The sequence below is a fragment of the Rhyacophila brunnea genome, unplaced genomic scaffold, assembly GCF_057557595.1.
Source record: "Rhyacophila brunnea isolate RB1 unplaced genomic scaffold, BYU_Rbru_1.0 scaffold_11, whole genome shotgun sequence".
Lineage (NCBI taxonomy): Eukaryota > Metazoa > Arthropoda > Insecta > Trichoptera > Rhyacophilidae > Rhyacophila > Rhyacophila brunnea.
Window position 1 is genome coordinate 23,775,711 of NW_028232763.1, and position 21,735 is coordinate 23,797,445.

The window sequence follows — 21,735 nt, forward strand, 5'->3', positions numbered from 1 at the left end:
TTATAGTGATAATAGAACGGTGAACGTGTGGGGAAAATATGGTGTGCGGTGAATTTTGATTGCAGGACACTATTGGAAAAATTTCCATAATACTTGTTTGCCACTTCATAACTTTGCACTCCAGCTCTATGATGACAATGATGTAATATATTCTAAAAATATTTTGTTTATATTATCTATTTATTTATCTATTACTAGGTAAGTACATATTATATTAATACAAGTAATTATCATTTGATCTAATTTTATGCGAGGTAATCGGACAAAGGAGCATATCAGTGTAGTAAAATGTGCAAATTTATAAAGTGTACCTAATGATATTCTAACTAATTGAATTTTGTCCAGTGACGCAGTATGCGGTATTGTGAAGTGGTAGCGTGCAATAAGCTGTACACATTTAAGTAATATTGTGAATATTTACGAGAACGTGAATAATAACATCCCGCTGTAAGTCTCAAGCAATATAATATAATATTGAAGCCATAGAAGACAAAATGTTATTTAGTAAAATTTACCACAATTGCACAATAAATACATGATATTAAGTCTGTATCATTCAACCTGAATCAAACAAACGAAATGGGACCGTTTGGTTTGGGACAGTTTGGTAAATGTCCACGGAAACGCTTTTCTGACGACTAATTAGTGTTGCCAGTACTTAAAATTAATTCATAACATAATAGTCTTTAAAACAGAAATATATTTATTGAAACGTCAACTTGTTTTGAAATTCTAACCTCTTATCATCATCTACAATAATACAAATTCGTATTCAAACGTCAAATTTCAAACCATTTCCGGTCTACTTTCTACTCATACAATTTGTACGTATATTGTCTATGGTTTAGTTTGATTTGTTTCGTTCACGTTGAAAGATACGAACCTATTATTATCATAGGTACCGTAGTTTATCGAATATTTTTGGGCATGCTTTTGGTAAATAATGTATGCATGCCTCTGGTGGTAAGTTCAGTTTCTGGTGCCTGTGATCTGGATAGGCCGTGTTAATCGCTTCATTGGGTCTATTCTATACTATCGACCGATAAAGTGATAAATATTATCAAAGTTAAGGTAGGTTTGTATCAAAGTATAGGCACTTATTGTAACAATTACAATAAGTTGGTTGTAATTGTTGCAATAAGTGCTATATTTTAACAGCAACTCTCTCGGCTGTGATAAAATTTAGAGCGAGATAGACAGTTTTGACTGTTTAGATGGCTAACTTATTGTAACAATTATAATACCTCAATACAAATATGTAATAAATACTATCACTTTATCACTTTAGCGGTCGATAGTCGCCTTGTGTTATTGTTTTGAATAATTGGGTGTCATTAGAATAAAGAAAACACAATTTATAATTATAATGCATTTTTATGTAGTGAAGTGTTATTTATTATACAATTTTTATTAATAAATAATTGAAATTTAAAACACACTTATCTAATGCTATATACTAATGACATACATTTTCTATAACTACTTTTTAAAAACTAATATTATATTTCTAATTTTTGGTTCTTAGTTTGATCTGGGAAGAAAGTGTATTAGTAGAACTGTAAAATATCTTGATTGGCATGTCTGGACATTGAATTTTATAAAAATACAAAGTATAACTACCTACTTGAGCATCAAATTATTAATAAAAACAATTTCTTATTTGAATGGATATAAGATAATCTTTATAGTGATTTAAGTATCTGTAAAAAAATACGTTTGGTAGATGCCTACCACCATCTTTGCTGTTTCTAAAATAACTCATAAATTTGAGTAGGTAACATTGACAGGAACAATATTTATATCACATTATCATATTATTACTAATAAAATATTAGATTTGCTATAATTATAAAAAAAAAATTGATACATTTATTAATCAAAAAGAAGTAGGTTTAGGAGTCTAACATACTGTCGACCGGATCTCCGGCAACCATTGTTGCCAGTAATCAGAAACTGTGGCTGGTTGTTGCAACAACGTGCGTAAACGCTGATTTACTTTCTCATGCGTCGTGATTATTATTAACCCGGTTGCTGGCGACTCGTTGACAGTGTATAAGGGGGCTAATAACATCTAATGTACCCTGTCATACATACAAATAATTTTCAAATGATATAATATTGCGTAAGAAACTGTGAGAATTTCGAACAGATGTAATTTTACATATCGGTTTTGTAAACAATTTAATAATTTTTGTTAAAATATAAAGTAATCAGTTTGATGCTGCATCATCTGAGCTGCCACCACTTAAGCCATTTTTTCTTATATCAAAGGACATGTGCATCTTCACGACGTCTCGTTTACGAGTTGTCTTATAGGTGAGGGAGTTGGCTCGTGGCTTGCGCCTGCTAAAGTGGCGCTCCACCCACTTGAGCATTGTGAGGACTGAGTCCGTTGACGGCAATCGTCTCTCGGCAGATGTCTTGATTATTTGCGATGAAGCAACCCTGAACGTAGCTGCCATACCTTTCAATGCCTAGAAAATAAAAAAAAAATGTAGATAATATTATTGACCGATTACTTAAGTAATAAATTGTGATCAAGATAATTCTGAAGAAGAAAGTGTAGGTACTCCGTTAAAGAAGAATATTAGATGCAATAGAAAAAATTGCATCGGACGAATGAGACACACCTCCGAGCTCTATCGACTGTTTGAGGAGCCAAGCGTAACATGATTTGATGAGATCCACACTGGATTGAAGAACTAAATTGTAGATAATGATTATGGATACTTAAGTATTTTATTGATTTGGCTAATATAAAATATAAAATGAAGATTTTGTATTTTTTTTTGTGGAAAATTACATGATTCCACCATGATTAATAAACTGCTTTATATTTTATTAATATTGATTGTTCAATGAAAAAGTTCAGTTTTCATCAAACATTGAAGATTTTATTATTTCTGAATATTATCTATTTAATTTTTTTTGTCTGTACTGTGTAATATTCGAGGCTGTTAGTTTCAATATTACTAAACCTCCATATTTCGCCATTTTGAGATAATCGCCAAAAATAGTCATTTAGGACTGCAAATAAAATATTATTTTATTCTTCCAAACATGCTTAGTAAATGATAATATGTGATATAAATGAAAAGTGAAATAAAATTTCCTTAATTTCATTGAAATTTAAAAAAAAATATGTTTAAAATTAGTTGTACAATATAAAAAAATGGCAGCTGATGAATATAAATGACTTTACAATCAACCTCCGGTTTAATTCTATTTAAGCTAAATTTCATATTTTATGAATATGACGAAAAATTATGTACCCAATGGAATCAAGAAAAATTAAAATATAAATACTTTTTAACACTATAATATACCATGAGGCCCAATGGCAGTAGTGAAGTAATAGAAGGGAAGTGATCACATAGGCTTTGAGAAAGCCACATAATATATAAATATATTTCACTTACTTGCATAGCATCCTCATCAGTGGCATCGTCACCAGCATATATAATTCTTATTCTTTCACTCCAATCTACTCCGAAGGCAGTTCTGAGGATATATATCGAAGCCCGACCTATAAATGATAATAAACTTTAATTATTTTTTTGTACAATTACTGTTTGGATGCTTTTTATTTCTTCGTAGCATGACGCTAATAGTTTTCATACACATTTTGGTTAGGATTATGGCACCAATAATTTCATATACTTATAGATGTGTCTAGTTTCTCATGTTGTCATTTCAATACAATATACATATGGATGGAACAATAAATTAATTTGCACTATTTGTGGTAATTACATTATATTATATTTAGAAAAAATTCACAACTGAATTATCTTTTATCCTATGGTATCAAACCATTGATATACTACTGGATGAATCATATGCTTCTTAAAATGACGCCCGATTTTCAGCGAGTCGGTCTTTGTTAAAACTTACTGCGTAAGCCCGGTCTAGCTTGCATTTTACTCTAACTAATAGTCAGCGCATGACGACTTGCTCTGTCTGTTTTGCGTTGCAGCCACCCTTAGGTTCACTATTCCAAGAACGCAAATTTAGTTTTACAGCCAGGGCAATACGGGTGAAATTCGGGAATCCATGTTAACGGTCTTAACGCATTATACCTACAAGGAAATATTATAAGACGATATTCGTTTGTGGTACATTTTTAAAATGACACTTGTATGGGAACTGCTCATCTAGTAGTATATCAATGTATCAAACCTTCATCAATGTCATGCACACAGAACATAACAAATTAATAAATCAAGAAAAAGTTTGATACCGATGTATATCAGCCGATAATTACTTTATCAATGTCAAGGCTTTGTGTTTGGAAGTAGAGAACTATCAAGCTTGGACCTGGCCGTAACCTAATAATTATGATGAAGATAGTAAAGAATATTTTTACAACGATTTCAAAAGATTTATTTCATTCTACAGTAAGTAGGTATCAAAATATTTTTTTGCAAGCAATTCCATTTTTACCTTTGTTCCATTGTACAGGTGGCTTTGCTTCAATTGCACAATGAGCTGCAGCAGCACGGAATCCCGCCTTCTGAATCAGATTCTTTGCGTGTTCTACCAAAGCGTCTCGTAAATTTAATGGAGTTTCACGGTAGTGGAATGTTAGAAGCGCTCCTTTATTTTCCACCCATGCTCCATCCCTGCAAACCTATCATAAAAAAAATATTAAATATTTATCTTCACAAGTAAAGATTATGAAAACATGGTAAAGTAGGAAGAACCATACAATAATATTAATGTTATCATAATAAATTTACTCGCCCACTGTATCCCATAATGATTATTTAAGACATTTTTAGGTGTATGAAATAACATGTTTTATATTTTGTCGCTAGATGCCTCCAGTATATTCACTGTATTCTGTTTTGACATTTGAAATTATTTAGCAAAAACATGAAGCACAATAATTAAGTTAGTGAACTCCACAAATATTAACATCACTCAGTTGGCATTCCGATTTTATGTGATGGCTGTCATTTTTTTTATGTTCATTGTGATTATTTGACTTCAGTTATAAACAGTTTTACATATATTTTATAATTTAATAATAATGCCAAAGTCTAATATTATTAGCTTGGATTGACTTTTTACATAGTCTGCAAATTGGCAAATAAATGTTATAGTAGTAGTGTGAGGCTCACTGGAATTGAACGTGCAATGCAAAGTCACTTGTAGCTAACTTAATCAGTGGACCATTGGTCTTTTCTTTTGCTTCAATTTTATACATTTAGGCTCCATATCTATTTATAGAAGAAGGATTTTTTCAACATCTTTGATTTCGCCAGATATTTTAAAGGAGTTCAGTTATTTACAACTAAATATGATAAAAAGTTAATATTAAAGAAAAGTTCAGAAGAGAAATCATAGATGTCAGTTGAAAGACTACGTCATCTTGTAAATTATATTTATTAAATTACATACCTACCATTTAAAATTTCAATAGGCAATGCCAGTCAAAATTTTTACCAATGAGTTTAAAATTTCAAAGTGCCCTTAATTTAATATTTACGAAGCCATAGAGGTGGAATATTTTCCAAAAATATAAAGGTTAAATTAATGATTATATGGAATTAGTTACCTGTTCTTGTAACGCTTTCAGCAATTCACTAACTTTATCCTCAAATTCAACAGGCATTGGGTGCACAAATTTACTTCCATCCGGATGAAGAATTTCTAAGCCATGGTTTCCAGCATATGTGATACCTTCAATCCCAACCTGTAAAACACATTGAATAAGCAAATATATTTTATAATATGTATAATAACCAACCAAATTTATGTACTCTGCGGCACTTTATAATTAGCAATATAAAAGTAAATTCCAAACTAATTTTTCAAAAGTTTCCTACATACTTAATGCATACAATCGGTGACAGTTTTAAGAAGGTTTGGAGGCCCTCTTCCAAAGTTATAGGTGTATTTACGTTAAAATATTTTTTTATTAATAAATATTATTGACTGAGGGTTCTTGATGGAATTGGAATTTAAATAATTCTAATCGATTTAGGTTTTGTACTATTCCATTTGAGTCGTATTCGCAGGTTTCACCTAGTGTGCATTTATCATTCGATAGCACACCATGCCTGAAGACACTGAAAGGCGAAACCTGTTTTGCTAAAAATGACTCAAATGGAATAGTAAACTTATATTATCAATTAGATTTTTTTTCTATGATAAATTTTTACATGCAAGGATGTATTTTCTGACAAAGCGACTGCTTCGTCTGCTTCATTGAAACCGGCATTATATACATTCTATTGAAGATTAGTCAATAATAATTAATAATGATTGTCACAATCAGATTTATCTAATGTTGATTTTTACTTTAAGTAGTCATTTTGTATTCCCCATGTTGCATTCTACTAATGTTACAAACTGGCATTTTATTTGGATGTGAGACTTTTTGTGAGAGTTTTGACTCATGTTTCAAAAACAATCTTGTCAAAAACTCTCGCCCTTCAGTAGGTGGGCATGTATTATTATTATGTTAGAAATCACATCAATGTCTTACCATATTTTTGACATTGTCTACATTTCTACCAGAGACAATTGCAATATAAACATCAGATAGATTGGACAGTCGTTGAAGAATGTGTTTAGTTTCATGCGGAAGAGTAGCGAGGTCAGGGTGAGGGGCAATTGGTGCCAGAGTACCATCGTAATCTAAAAGAAGTGCTAGTTTGTGGGTGTGTCCTATGTACCTGAAAAGTTAAACATTTCATTGAAATAAATAATTACTTAATAACTTTGTTTTGAAAATGAATATTATATTATTATGAGCCATCTATTAATTTATACAAACAATAATTATGTTATTGCAACTTGATAATGATAATAATTAGGTACAACTATTTGATAAACACTCTTATCATACAATAAATATAAATAATTGTTGTTAATAACGACCATGATAGTTGAAGGGTAATGAATAATAAGATTATTAATTATGACAGTTCTGTTGTCAATATTTTCTGAAAAAAGGTTAATAATGTGAAATTGCTGTCAATAAACAGTACATAGTACCTAGTAATGAACATATAAATGGTGCATACGTGCCTACACAAAAATAAGATATTGATATTAAATAAATAGTAGGTATATTTGAAAATTAAATCGAAGAGTAAACTGGGGCTATTGGGATCATTAAAATAAAATAAAATTCATGCTTATTCCCCATTTGCATTATATTATATAAGTAATATTTATATTTTAAAATTCAATCCAGCGTAATATTATGATGTTATTATTGTGTATATTAATTTATCGTTAGGTATTTAATCCTATTGTAGGAAAATAATAATAATTAGTGGAACAATGGTAAATGGGGTTGGTAATATTCGTCACCGTTCAGGCAAAAGTCACCAACCCTAAAAACATAGTTTTGAGATATCGCAATTTGAAAGTTTGAAAATGCAGGAAAAATCAGATTTTAATGTTTTTAAGGTTTTATCTACATTAAATTATTTTCTCATGTCTTCTTAATAATTTTTTTAAGGTAATTTTACTTTTTGATGCTAATTAAAACATCTGGAAGGTTTTGAAGGAGGCAAGGTAGCTCAATTATGGTTTGGTGACTTTTGCTTGTTAATAATCTGAACAATGTTAGCCAAAAGAAGGATCAGTAAAACTCACCATCCATAGTATAGTGACTTTTGCTTGTATATTTATAACGAAGGATTTATTTTTTTTGTATAGTCAATAATGTCTATTCATCTATAATGACTTTTGCTTGTTAAGATTTTATCGAAAGTCATTTAGTGAAAAACAAATAATTTGGATTTAAGCAAAATTTTACTAACTAATGTACCATGGTGAGTTTTGCATCTTAAAGAACATAATTTTACACTTCGGGTGACATACTGAACTCAAAACTGCCATTTTCAGGGTTGGTGACTTTTGCTTGAACGGTGACGAATTATTATGTAAAGTTTGCCATAATACTTTTATTCAGATATAATAAAATTCATAATGATTTACAAAAAAAATATATTACAAGTTGGTTGATTAGTCGATAGCTATCTCGGCTGTCACACCATTATCAAGACTAAAAAGGTAAAAGATTTGTCTCAGCTTAGGTTTATTGTATTTAACTCTGAAATAGAGACAGGTTCCTACCTCTACTACAACCATTATACCGTAATACCCATATATAATAACCATAATACCGTAACATGTACGTAGTATTTTTAGATATCATCTTAACTAAATTAACTTTACTTTAAAATAGTTCAATACATATTATATGGTTTGCCTGAAATATATATGAGTTTCCAAGCCGGTAGCACTAGCAAACTATTCGAATTAATAAAATATTTATGTTTCAACTAAAGATAATACTGCAGTCGAATACCCTCAGTCTACCCTATTCATGGTTTCTTTCTATCTTAATTATGTAGCTTATTTTTTTGTTCATTTGAACCAGTGCAAGCATATAATATACAATCATAATGGTGATAGTAAAAAAAAATGTTAAAAAAGAAAAAGAAAATTTCATTATAAAAGAAAATCATTGAACTAGTCATATAACAGATCACAGCGGTATCGGCAAGGTATCAATTCACCCAATAGGTTTTGGTTTGGCATGGTGTTATGGCTGAAATTCCTCCGGGCAAGGCATACCTACATGTTACATGACTTCACGATGTGCACCGTGGTGTGAATCTCATCATACCCGCAAAGAGGCCCTACTTATGCATCATATAAACACACCTGGAATGCCCACACCGGATTTGATGCGGGCATCCTTGTAATTTTGTGGTTAAAGAAATTATAGTGTACTTACTTTGAAAGGTAGTCATCGAAATCATCTATCGTAACTGGATGCATGGTTGTGGCTCCGATTTCATCTCTTTCTTCTTCCAATGAGTCCATGGCCTTCAAGAAGCTTTTCATCCAATGGTTGACGTCGTGCACTCTTTCTCGACGTCTTAAATGGTTCATACGAAGAGTTCTTTCATCTTCTGGCATTGTAAGTGCTCTAAAATAATTATTAAAAAAACATATCAGACACTGCTGATAATATAAAATAACGCTTCTTTAATTCGAAGTCGAAGGGACTGAGGTTAAAATCAACGAATTACGAATTGAGATAATATTATGTAACTTTAAAATAAAAAGTATTCTTACATGTAAATGTACATTTAATTCACTATTACCTGTGTATAACTTCTGCAGCATCATCTATTTCGTACGGATTGCAAATAAGTGCTTCGTGCATAGTTTCACCAGCTCCAGCGAACGGGGACACAACCAGGACCCCTGGGGAGGGATTTATTTGGCAGGCTACAAATTCTTTTGCTACGAGATTCATTCCGTCTCTCAGTGGAGTCACCAGGGCCACAGCCGCATCACGGTAAAATGCGGCTAATTCGTCTTGGCCGACGCAACCGTAGATGTATCTAAAATGAGATATAATATTAGACGGGATTAATATGATTAAGTGGCTTTAGCTAGGTATTGTTTATATTGATGGAATTATTAGACATTTAATTATATACAATTCACTGAAGAATACCTTTGATTTAACATAATTAGAGAATACTTATAAGGTAAAAAGAACTTTTTATATAAGTAACAACGTTTTTAAATTTTCTGTTGAATCATATAAACTTGACTTGACTAGCTTAAACGATAAAAAAAAATTGTATTTGATAGAAGAAATACTGAAATGTCATTTTGACACTCATATTGATTTCCATGGTAACGCACGTATATATTAATAATTTCCTAGCAGCTAAAAATAGTGGATCGGATTACGGATTTCTTCCGAAATAACTTTTCATACAAAACAGAATTAACTGAAAATGACTTTAATTCCACTTAAAGATGGCTAAAAGTATCAAAAAAAAAATGCATTGGCATCGTGTTCTGATATATTCTAAAAGTTTCAAATGTCTAGCTAGTCGGGAAGTTAATTAAAAATCGATTGCAAGATTTGTACCGGACAAAAAACCACCGGACAAATAAGAATACGACCTAATAAAAACGTTGTAAAATAGCAGTGAAAACTGTTTTACATACTACTACTTTTATAAAATACATTGTCTCATTACCAATTACTATTTAAATTTCATAGAAATATGTAGAATACAAAAAATCTCCTATATCATATTATATCTTGATGCATTATTATGTAAATAATTATTAATGAGAATGTTCAAAGACAATGATCTCTATTTTACTTATTATTTACGCACAGTGACGGTTTTGGATATGTGGAGGTCTGAGGACAGGTTTAGAGTTCTCCTTTTGCCAATTGCGATAATCCGTCAAAAACCGTGTTAAAAATATAATAAGAGTTACGTTGCCATGGTTTTACTTATCTTTTTTAAATATTTGGTAAATTTCACATATTTTTATGATTCTATGCATTTTAAATTAATTTACTTTATTCCAAAAATATTCCAATAGCGCCACTGTAAACATGGTTCTAATTTTTTCATAAATAATGAGAAAATAAAATCCCAAACATAACAAAAAAGTATATTTTACAATGATTTAATGAGACACCAGCCTTTTTCTTTAATACTATAGTTTACAGGAATGGGTTATTTTACGTAAAATTCGTGAGAAAGCTAATCTCTAAATCTCCTGCTTCGATTTACGGATTTTGGGATAAACAAATCGTAAAATCCTGGTATTTACATACATACTTATAGGATGTTAGCAGGTAATATGAAAATAAATATAAAATAATTACAAGATAAAAAGAACTTTTTATGTACCACGTTTTTAAATTTTCTGTTGAATGATAATATAAACTTGACAATTCTATGTATTAATGTATTAATAAATACTTTTTTTTGTACTTGATAGAAATACTGAATAAATATAGAATACTAAAATGTCATTTTGACATTTCATATTGATATCCATAGCAACGCACGTATATATTAATAATTTAGTTGCTAGGACCCCCTTAGCAACCAACAATAATAACTTTCCATACAAAACAGAATTAACTGAAAATGAATTCAATTCTGCTTAAAAATGGCTAAAAGTATTAAAATAATGTATTGTTGTCGTGTTCTGATATATTCTAAAAGTTTCAAATGTCTAGCTAGTTGGGAAGTTAGTTAAAAATCTTCAATCGTCCGATACATCTTGGAAAAACAAGAAAAAATCTGTACCGGACAAACAAGAATACGAGCTAATAAATACGTGGTAATAATAATAATAATATAATCTATGATAAACGCAACGCACAAGACCGATAGAAGTGGAATTAGCTTGGAGAGGCTTTCATCCAGCAGTGGATAGATTCAGGCAGATGATGATGAAATAATATATTATGTGAAATCATTACCTAATAGGTGACCATCTGGGTGTGGTAAATCTTCCATTTATTCTTCCTACCAATTGGTCCATTTCTTCTTTTAACTCTTGATATTCCTTCACGTCCGTTCTAGATGGAACAGATATCTGAAGAAGGGTGACATCTTCCCTATGTTCTGGGTGTTTCTCCAACAAGACTTCAAAAGCCTTTAACCTATTCACCAAGCCTTTTGTGTAGTCCAATCTATCGACGCCTAAAATGAATTTTTGATTTTTGGGCAAAAGAGGCTTGGCTGTTTTGGCTAACTCCACGAATCTGTCGAACGGTACTCCGATGGGAAGGGGCCTCACGCGGACTGTTCTTCCGCCGAGCTCAACGAGGAGGTTCTTGCGGTCTACACGGCATCCAAGATTTCTTTGACAGCAGTCGATGAAGTTCAGGCAGTAATCTTGAATGTGGAAACCAACCATATCGCAACCTATAAAATAAAAGCAAAAATTTGGATTGAAAACATTTTCAGGTTAATTTATTTTTTGTAGGTATAATATATTGATAGTCAATCAAAATCGTCTAGCTGAACCAATATACATAATATTATATCCGCATACCCACAGATTATGCAATGGTTTGTATACTTTTTCCGCTATACAAATGCAGGTGTACAATAATTTTAGTTTGAACTCAGTGCTATGTACGTCTATAAATACTTGTACATCTATTCTATACACAAGACTGCTACCGACCGCTATCGGCAGCTATCTACGGTAGTTTTTCATATTTTTGTATCGAAGTATTAGCATTTATTACTTTATCTCTTGGCTGTGCTAAATTTTATTGCGAGATATACAGTTTAGACTGTTTAGACGGATTTGTACTTATTGTAAAAATTATAATACTTGGATACACACAGAAGAACACTAAATTAAAATCGAATTCATCCATGTTAAAATTCAAAATTGGAAGGAACAAACAAACATAATTTATATTATACATACATCAAAATAATATAATACGATCAATATTAAAAAAAAAAACTACGAACCTAATATTCCCTGTAGAAGTTCATCAGACCAAGGGAATAGACGGAATATGTCCCAGGGAGGGAAAGGTATGTGAAGGAAAAATCCCAATTTGCATGGCATATTGTTTTCTTCGGCAGCCTGAAAGGAAGCGTAAATATATTATTATAAAGGATATCAATTACATATTGCTAAAAGCTTGTGTGAATAATGTTGTTATTTTCATTTCCCCATAAATTTTCCGTTCGCACAATTTTATACGGCGATCAATTTTCAGTCTGAGGTCTAGGAAAATTCGGCGCCGCAGAGTGAAGGCGAGGACAACCGGACGATGGGACAATTTAACGACGGACATCTGGCCGCCGCACAAACGAATAGAACGCGCAAAGAAATACGTAGGATAGGTATGTCTTGAACCAGCAAGTAGATAATCGTATATATAAACTATCTACTCATTATAAAACAAGAAATATGATTGATGAAAATATTCAGGTCGATGGTGTGCTTGAACATTCCAATCTTGCATTGAACTGTTGCCATATTTTGCATCAATATTGCGCAATATAATTCAGCAAACTCTCGGTAATATTTTTGATATGTATGTATTGTCAATTTTCGATTTCAATATAGCGTAATGACATTATTGATAGCTTTGTTACATTGAATGTTTGCATAAAATGTTGTGCCAATCGAAAGTTATTTGGAATATTATGTACATTGCACAATTTAGTGAATATTGGTTTCTAACGACGATTGCACAATATCGCTGCGGTTCAGTGCAAAACTGGCATGAGAAAGAGCACCATCCACAACAGTTTTTCCAACGAGCATAAACTCGTTTTATTATAAGTAAATACTCTATTATTGGACTTGATTATCTACTTGGTGGTGCAAGACGTGACGTATGTATGTTTCTTTATACATTTCCTTCATCTGTGCTATCATCCCGTTGTCGAGTTGTCTTAGCACCCAGTCGGTACCAAATCATTCCATTCCCATTGATCGATTGTAATACATACTTAATGATATTAATGGTATGAGAAATAATGATGAATAATGCACTCACCTGTCTAATCCAATTAGCAGCCAACATAAGGTGGTAGTCATGTATCCAGACAATCGGCGTAGGGTCGTTTTTCTTTTCGGTGCTCAGCATGTTGAGGGCTTTGAAAGTCTTCGCGGCAAAATTCTGATTAACCTTTACGTAGGCTCTCCAATTATCCGCGATGAAGGTGGCTCTGTCAGGCATGGAGTGGAATAATGGCCAAAATGTTCCGTTACAGCAACCGTTGTAATACATGTCAAACAACTTCCGTTCTGAGCTTACCACCACAACCTAAAAAACAATTAGAATAATAAAATAATTATGCGTATCTAGTGTCGTAAGATGAAAACATCAATTTACCCCTATTGGAAAATTGTAGTTAAGGCAGTGATATCTCAGTTTAATTAACTAAGATTATTTTTCATTAATTTGAGGCATCATACGGCGAGAGAGAAGATCTCCTGTTATCTATATAATATGTATACATATTATCGTAGATGCCCAATAATATAGCAAAGTATTCTGCATACCAGTGTTTTAGAAGCTTTTCTGTGATGCTACCACCATAACTATGAAGAGTGTTTCTTGTTTATTATGTCATTGTATACGCCGAAAGAATGTGGAAATATATCAGGTGATGAAGAGAAAAGCATGACATCACTATTACAGAATCGTATTTTGAAAAACTGATCTCTATTGCCACGTTCCTACGCGTCGATTTTTGTTGTTCAACTGTCTGTTGAATGACAGTTGAAATCGAATTGATAAGTGAAAACCACATTTCAACAAAATTGATCGAGTTGAATTGCATGCAGTTAACTTTCTTTCTAATTTTAGTCGATTTACATGTGAATCATCATTCTAGTCTACGCATCGAGCGCGCGGAAATAATTATTTTGATTTGGCTGCCTTGTGCTATTTTTTTAGTTTTAGAATTAAGTATGAAGTCTTCATCCAAAAAAGTTTTTTAGTTGTCAGACGAAATTGTGTTAACGAAGTAATAATTCACTAGACGCCACCATGATTATGACTATTGGTTAAACTTCAATTTGTGGGAGCATTCATGTCAATTTATTGTTCGATATGCAACATAAAGTTGAACAACAAAAATCGATATGTAGGAAAGCGGCATATTGCATCATATTGAGTGAGAGCGATTAAACAAATTGATAAGTTCATTATTAAGAAAATATACATACTTTGTTATGTCATGAGTCAAGCTACTTGAATAATACCTACATATCTATTTAGGTACTATCCCGTTATTAATGAGATAAAAAGACATAAGAGTGTTGATTATTTTTGTAATGTCGAATTATGTAAGTTTTGTAATAATATTCCCAATATTATAATATTCTGGACTAAACCAGAAATCTCCGAAATACACCAAATAAAGTTGCATCATACAGCATACTTTCACGAATGAGTCTAATCTTGTTCTTAGATAGTGTAGTTTTTTGTTTTTATTTATGAGCAATACATTAGTAAAGTTATAATTAGGGAATTCAAGATTAGGAATAATTAAGATCAAGAATAGTTAAGACTATTATTTATCTTATTGTTGTGCTAAGAAATGTAAATATTATTATGAGAATAGTAAGTACGTGGCAGTTTTCTCGCCCTTACACATTGTCGCCCTGTGAACCAATTCCAGCAGTCGATTTCGATGTTATTGCGGAGTTTAAAAATATCCCATAGTGTTAAAGAATGGTATTCACTTCACTAGTGTGGAAGCAAGTGCTAAATTTTGATATACCTACTTAATTCAAATTCAAATTTATTTATCAACATAATCAAACATTACAATTATTAGGTACTATAAAAAACGTTCATAACAGCACATTAAAAAGTACAAGAAAAAGACGCAAGTCTGTAACTAAGCGTAAAAAGCGATAATACCTAACATACAATATTGATAAAAAAAATAGTGGGCTCAACATTTTGGCCATTTAAAATCACCTTTAAGTAGAGGATTTGATCGAGAAATCTCGTCCCGAGAATTCTCAAGAGATAACCAGAAAAGGGCAATCTCGAATCTCAAGACATTATTTTCTAAAATTTTGAGAATTCTCATTTCTCGAGAAATCATCAATGAGATTCTCTACAAATCGACAAATTGGTACTAGGCTAAGCTGCCGATCGCAACTGGAGTTTAAATATAAAATATATTTTTATGTGTAGTATTGCATCTCATAAACCTACCGTTTCAAAGATATATACATATTACAATATTTATTATTGTAAATCACCCAGGAAATATTTTTATGAGCCCTTAATATATAGTAGTAATATATTTATTTATCTAGTTCTATGTAGTTCTCTATTGATGACTCTGTACCACTCTTAAGAATAATTAGAATAGCTTTCGATATTTTCCACGTTTCAGGATGATATTACATACTATCAGCATACTCTAACTGATAAACAAAGTTTGTTTTACATTATATATATCATAATAATGTTGTTTTGAAATGGATACAATACCACAAGTGTTATCAGTTTATCTACATAATATATCAATAGGTATACGTTTTATAACTATGCACTTTTTTGCACTTTTCACTGCACTGATATGCCTCTTTGCTTGATTACCTCACATAAAATTAATGATATTATATTGTATTTATAATTATATCTAGTAATAAATAAATAAATAGATAATATAAATGTAAAATAACATATACTCAATCTAGGTAGGTTTATGATGTCCAAACGTCAGATACAATATCAAATATAGGTAATATACGGATTATCTTACTGCATGGCAATAATTTATTAATTCACGGTGTCCAATTTTCCACAGCTCTGGCGAACTAATGAACGGTTTCTGGTGTCCGGAACATTGCTCATTCACAATTTTTCGTTTACAATAAAATTACTCTTCGTCCATAATTATTCGCATGGAAAATTCTTCGTCTCGTCTATTGATTTTTTTTACTAAATGTGAATATTTTCATTAACGATGTTATTTACAACGTTTTTATTGGTTTGTCCTGTAGTTTTTTGTCCAGTATAAATCTTGCAATCGATTTTTAACTAACTTCCTGACTAGCTAGACATTTGAAACTTTTAGAATATATCAGAACACGATGCCAATGCATTCTTTTAATACTTTTAGCCATCTTTAAGCAGAATTGAATTCATTTTCAGTTAATTCTGTTTTGTATGGAAAGTTATTTCAGAAAAATCCGTAAAATGTAAAAGACTATTATTGGTTGCTAAGGAGGTGGTCCTAGCAACTACTTTATTAATATATACGTGCGTTGATATGGAAATCAAAATTAAATGTCAAAATCACATTTCAGTATTCTATATTTGTTTGTTTGTTTGTTTTTTATTTACTTCATATCAAGTACAAGTTTGAGCATATTGAGCATAATAATTCAACAGAAAATTTAAAAACGTTGTTTATAAAAAGTTCTTTTTATCTTGTAATTATTTTTACGGGTTATTTAAATGCGTCTAATGCTGTTTTGTGTAAGTAAATTTTTTTGGTTACATGTAAAGTATACGTATTACATTTCGCCATAGCAAAATTTACCGTGAGTTGTCTTACCGGAAAAAAAATGACCATATGCCACTGAGATAAGAAAAATAACGCGAGTTTCATAAAGCATTGCAGACAGTAACATTCAATTTTTATGAGATTCAATGATAGTTCAAATATAGATCAAATATCTGATAATAACACTATAAGAATATATTATATGAACCTATATACGAATTATATATAAATACTAATAATTATACGATATGATTGTATTTCTAATTTACTTGTATTTTTAATCACACCTAATTATTTCCTTCGGTCTTTCCTTCGTATTCATGTGGTTTTAGTGTTTTAGTTAGACATTGATGTAATCTTAATATTATACGGCCATATATTTCCGATACAAAAGCTCATGATGATGACGGTCAACTGCATACGTACAAATTTCCTGACACGATTTTTAACAGTAGGTATCTAAATAGGTAGTATGTTTCGGGATGATTCTTCTAATTTTTTGCACTACAACAGGGTAAGATCCGCAATGGCGAAAAGTGTAGTAGTGAAACATTCATAAAAACAAAGAGTTTGAGAAAGTTACATAAATGTATTGAGAAATTGCCGGAAATCGAACCCGGAGTCAACAGATGAAAAGCCAGTGCATTGGATAACATTAATAAGCATTGGATAACGAGGTATATATTATAACTTTGTTTTATTATTAGATATTGTATTATTTCATATTACTTACCATTTTGTTCATATTTTTATTTTAAAATATATAGCTTTACAATTATAAATTTAAGACGTTCACAACATGACATTTAAAAACAAAAGAAATAGTGTCAAAACAGTATAAAGAATAAAGAAATATTTGTGATATTAAAAACAGTATCAAGAGTAATTAAGTACAAAAATTATAACGTAGATACACCGAATTAGCTCAGTGGACTCTATTTTAAGAATTTGCCCGCCTAACTCATCCTCGCGTAAGTGGACTATATCAACTTCCGAAGCGATTTGGTTGAACAGAGTTATTACCCTCCCAATTGGCATCACCAATGGCAGGTTAGTTTTGTACCTTGAGAAAACAAACAGCTGGTGCTCCCGATTTTTAAGATAGTTAGTTATCATGGACACACAGGTCAATACTACAAATAATGGCAGAGTTCTCATTTACCGCATATAGGCCGGACAAACTGTGTACTATGTACTATATAACTATAACAAGAACTATCTGTGTAGAACTGTGAGATGTTCCTAGACATGGTCGATCTAAAGATTATAATATTATGTACCTATCTCTCAAAGTATATTATTGACGAATGTTCCATTAGTGTTGAGTAAATTGTTCTCGCGATAGCAATTTCGTTAAATATTAGTAAAGCATGCGAACATAGTAAATACCATTACCCACTGATAAACAATTAAATAGATTGTAATTGATGAGAGTTTTCAACTATTCTTTAATGAAATTGGTTCGAAGCCTTCACCAATAGACGTAAAGTGAAAATGTGTGAATCTTCTTTTATCCTTTTCGATCCTATTAATTTTACAAATATTTGAAGGGTTCTCCAACACAAGGTTCTAGATAAGCAGGTTATTGAATTTCCCGCCAAGTTTTAAATGTTACCGTTTACTAAATTCAATAAATAAGGCATTACTTTTATTTAGAAAAACCTCTGAAACTCGCATTAATTAGAAAAATCCTAGATATTTTGAATCAAGTTCACATCTTTCACATTTCGGGTGAATGCGGTATCAATCAAACTTAAGGTCAGCTATAAATAGTCAGGTCGGGCATTAAATAGCGAGGTACGATGGTAGTGCTAGTTATTGATTATCTTCGAATGCAATGCGGTAACCTGTTCGTAGTAGATACCTAAATGAAGATTTTCCATTGAATATTTTGTTCAAATTAATTAATGTATTAAAATTTTAACAATAAATATTTTCTATACACAGTTTAATATATTTAATTCAGTTAGGCTTGAATATCGTCGGCCTTCGATCAAACTATTATCACTGGGGATAACATTGCTAATTTACAACCCTCTCTCTGATGTAGTTTTCTGGGCGGAATTTGTAAACTACAGATAGCGTAGTTATTAGCATACTAAGTATGATGAATTATAAGAAAGTAAGTGCCTGTCGTACAATTATTGTAATATTTTGAATTCAAAATATTTTTTTTTGACATTTACGATGGATTTATCTTCGATTTATTGTTGTACCTACAGCATAAATTTTTATTATATATAAAGCGACTTTTTATTTCTAAAATTTGTTTCTAGTACCTAAATGAAAACGTAAAAATAAACATAAATATTAGAATTTCATATTATTATTTTACCCATTTCTGTCGTTTTCTGACATTAAAATAACTAATTATATAATAATATGTGCTTAGTTAGAGTTATAATTACCTTGCTCGAAAGCAGGCCTGCAGTAGGCGTCTGATCATTGGGATCAGACTCCGGTATTTCCTCATCAGGGTCGTCCAAGTGTATTCCTGGCCATCCTACCCATATTCCATTTCCACTTATCACTACTGGAGCTACGGCTGTGACCAGTCCTCCAGCACTGGAACAAGAGGAATAACATACTATTACTATAACATACGTAATATTATTATATGGTGTTTTTCTGCCTTCTATTGAGCTTTGATCGTAGCTTTAACTGTAGGTGTTCACTGGATAAATATAGACTGATTGATTACTGTGATATCGTCAGAGTTTTCTTTTTTATGTTTCAATAAAATCTCCACCACGATTGAATGAATAGTTGTGTATTGTTTAAAATTGTGGGATTTCATTATCCATCGTCATTGCTGAGAGCTGCGACCTCATACAATTTGAGTTATACTGATAAGAATCTGCATCTCAATGATGGCTTAGTAATCTAGTATAATAAAATATATGTATATCATGGCCCCCACATCCTGAAGCGGGCCCCCAGGCTAAGATGTTTGGCCCCCCTACCTATTGCTAAGGGTAAAGGCAGTGTGACGCGCTGCAATAGCGTTTTCCGAATTGTGTACGTGGCAAAATTAAGGTGTATTTTTAACGATTTTCTGTATTTTTAATATGTACATCCATTAAAATACATTTAAAAATTGCATCGTACAACCAAATATTTTTTAATTATTAATATCAATGCAGTAACATAGCGCCGCAGGCGACTTTTTTTACTATTAGAGCAAATTTGTGATCTATGTTTTTCTCACTTATCTGTTCGACTCGTCACGCCGGGCCCTTCCTGAGAGCCCTGTCAGCCCCTCCCCCTTGTGGGGTCATGATGTATATACATAAAACAACAGTAATACTCATGCATAGCACTTGCGAAAGTTTTGCAATTGTAATAAATTATTTGTTACCATAAACTTTCCACATTCCATGTCACATTTAGGCAATTTGAGCTTGCATTGTCTAATTACCACGGTGGTAAAATAATAGTTATAAGGTACTGGTAAATTACCATGTACGATCCTAATCGGAGCATATGGATCTCCATTGGGTGGAGGACGTTTTGACAAATTTTTTAAAGAGGAATATTTGTAAGCAATTCGTCTAACCAGTTGGTTCGTTGTATTCGATCAAATGGAAATTAAAAAAGGAACATAGGTACATTTTATTTGACCAGTTGTGGGTTTAAACACGACCCGCGGTTTTGTATCAACACAAAGAGGGTCGTTCTATGCGCTAAGAGAACATGGGTGCTAAATAATTGAATAAGCAGACGCTGACAATGTAACAATTTAGACACCTCACAGCTTATCACCAGAAAAGTCACCAAAATGATATTATATTGAATACTTAATATTTTAAAATCTAAAATATTGTTTCTAGGTAGTATTATCAAATTTGTATATTTATTACGTCGAGTGACTAAATAAACTAAGACTGCATTTCCAAATATCCTGTTTTCACTTTATGATAACCTGTACCTTGAAAATGTCTGCCAACTACTTTTGTAAAGAGATACCGCCACTCCGCCCTTTCCTGTCCTCTGTCAAACTGCCGGATTTAGCAGTCTTGCCAACTTAGCGTCTTATTGCCAGATCTAGCATTTTTAATATACATTTAGCTTGCAAAATACGCATCTGGCATTAAATCAAGCGTTTTTCAATAACGAAAATAGCTTTAAAGTTCTCATTAAAAAAGCTAGAATATTTACTAATTTAATTGAAAATCAACATACTGACCTATAATAATGAACCAAAATATAGTAAATTTAATGTAAGATACAATAATTATACCTATGTGTTGACTAAATTTCGTATGTCTTTTTTATTTTATGACTTAGGTATTTATTAATTGCGAAAGAATTAATTCTTCTTCAATATAATCTGTTCTCATAAAAAAATGAATTATTTTTTAAAAATGTTAGTTTCTTCATTTTATTTATAAGAAAATCTAGCATTAGTCAATAGCAATTGACAACACTGTCTGGGAGGTATCAGTAGGTACATCAACTTTGAATATAATATTTATCAGTTATCTCAATTATGAAGATACCTCAATAACACAATGACTAATTTTCAACATCAACAAAGAGATCTGTTGCGCACGTGCTGAATGCTTTAATTTCCATCACCTTGTGCCTTAACACGTGAACATAAAAATATAATGAAACATTATAATGTAAAAACTATTCTCAGTATCGTTTATAATAACAACTAATAACACACGGATAGCTAATGACAAAACTGATTAGTAATAATCTCTCAAACGTATGCAACAAAGACACATATTATTATTTACACTCAATTTTACTAATGGTTTTATAAATACGTTTAAAAATTAATAAATCGAATGAGATATGACTATATTCTAAAACATTAGATCGAGAGGTTTAAAAGAATACTATTTTATGTAATAAAAATACTTTATGCCAGGGTTTCCCAAACTTTTTCTGCAATGGAACA

At 31.4% G+C, this 21,735-nt stretch overlaps 2 protein-coding genes across 2 annotated transcripts in view; one reads left to right on the forward strand and one right to left on the reverse strand.

Annotated features, from left to right (window-relative positions):
* LOC147078502 (uncharacterized) overlaps nt 1-14,568 on the forward strand; it is a 34,804-nt gene extending 20,236 nt beyond the window's left edge. Inside the window, exon 7 of the transcript XR_015072175.1 lies at nt 14,546-14,568. The gene's annotated coding sequence lies outside the window, so the exon portion shown is untranslated. The remainder of the gene's footprint in view (nt 1-14,545) is intronic.
* Tps1 (Trehalose-6-phosphate synthase 1) overlaps nt 2,211-21,735 on the reverse strand; it is a 30,430-nt gene continuing 10,905 nt past the window's right edge. The window contains exons 2-12 of the mRNA XM_085960173.1: nt 19,235-19,391; nt 13,343-13,612; nt 12,300-12,417; nt 11,288-11,735; nt 9,138-9,380; nt 8,765-8,959; nt 6,494-6,683; nt 5,561-5,698; nt 4,444-4,630; nt 3,420-3,526; nt 2,211-2,474 (exon numbers count right to left, since the gene is read on the reverse strand). Coding sequence (XP_085816299.1) covers nt 2,211-2,474; nt 3,420-3,526; nt 4,444-4,630; nt 5,561-5,698; nt 6,494-6,683; nt 8,765-8,959; nt 9,138-9,380; nt 11,288-11,735; nt 12,300-12,417; nt 13,343-13,612; nt 19,235-19,391 — 2,317 coding nt within the window. The remainder of the gene's footprint in view (nt 2,475-3,419; nt 3,527-4,443; nt 4,631-5,560; nt 5,699-6,493; nt 6,684-8,764; nt 8,960-9,137; nt 9,381-11,287; nt 11,736-12,299; nt 12,418-13,342; nt 13,613-19,234; nt 19,392-21,735) is intronic.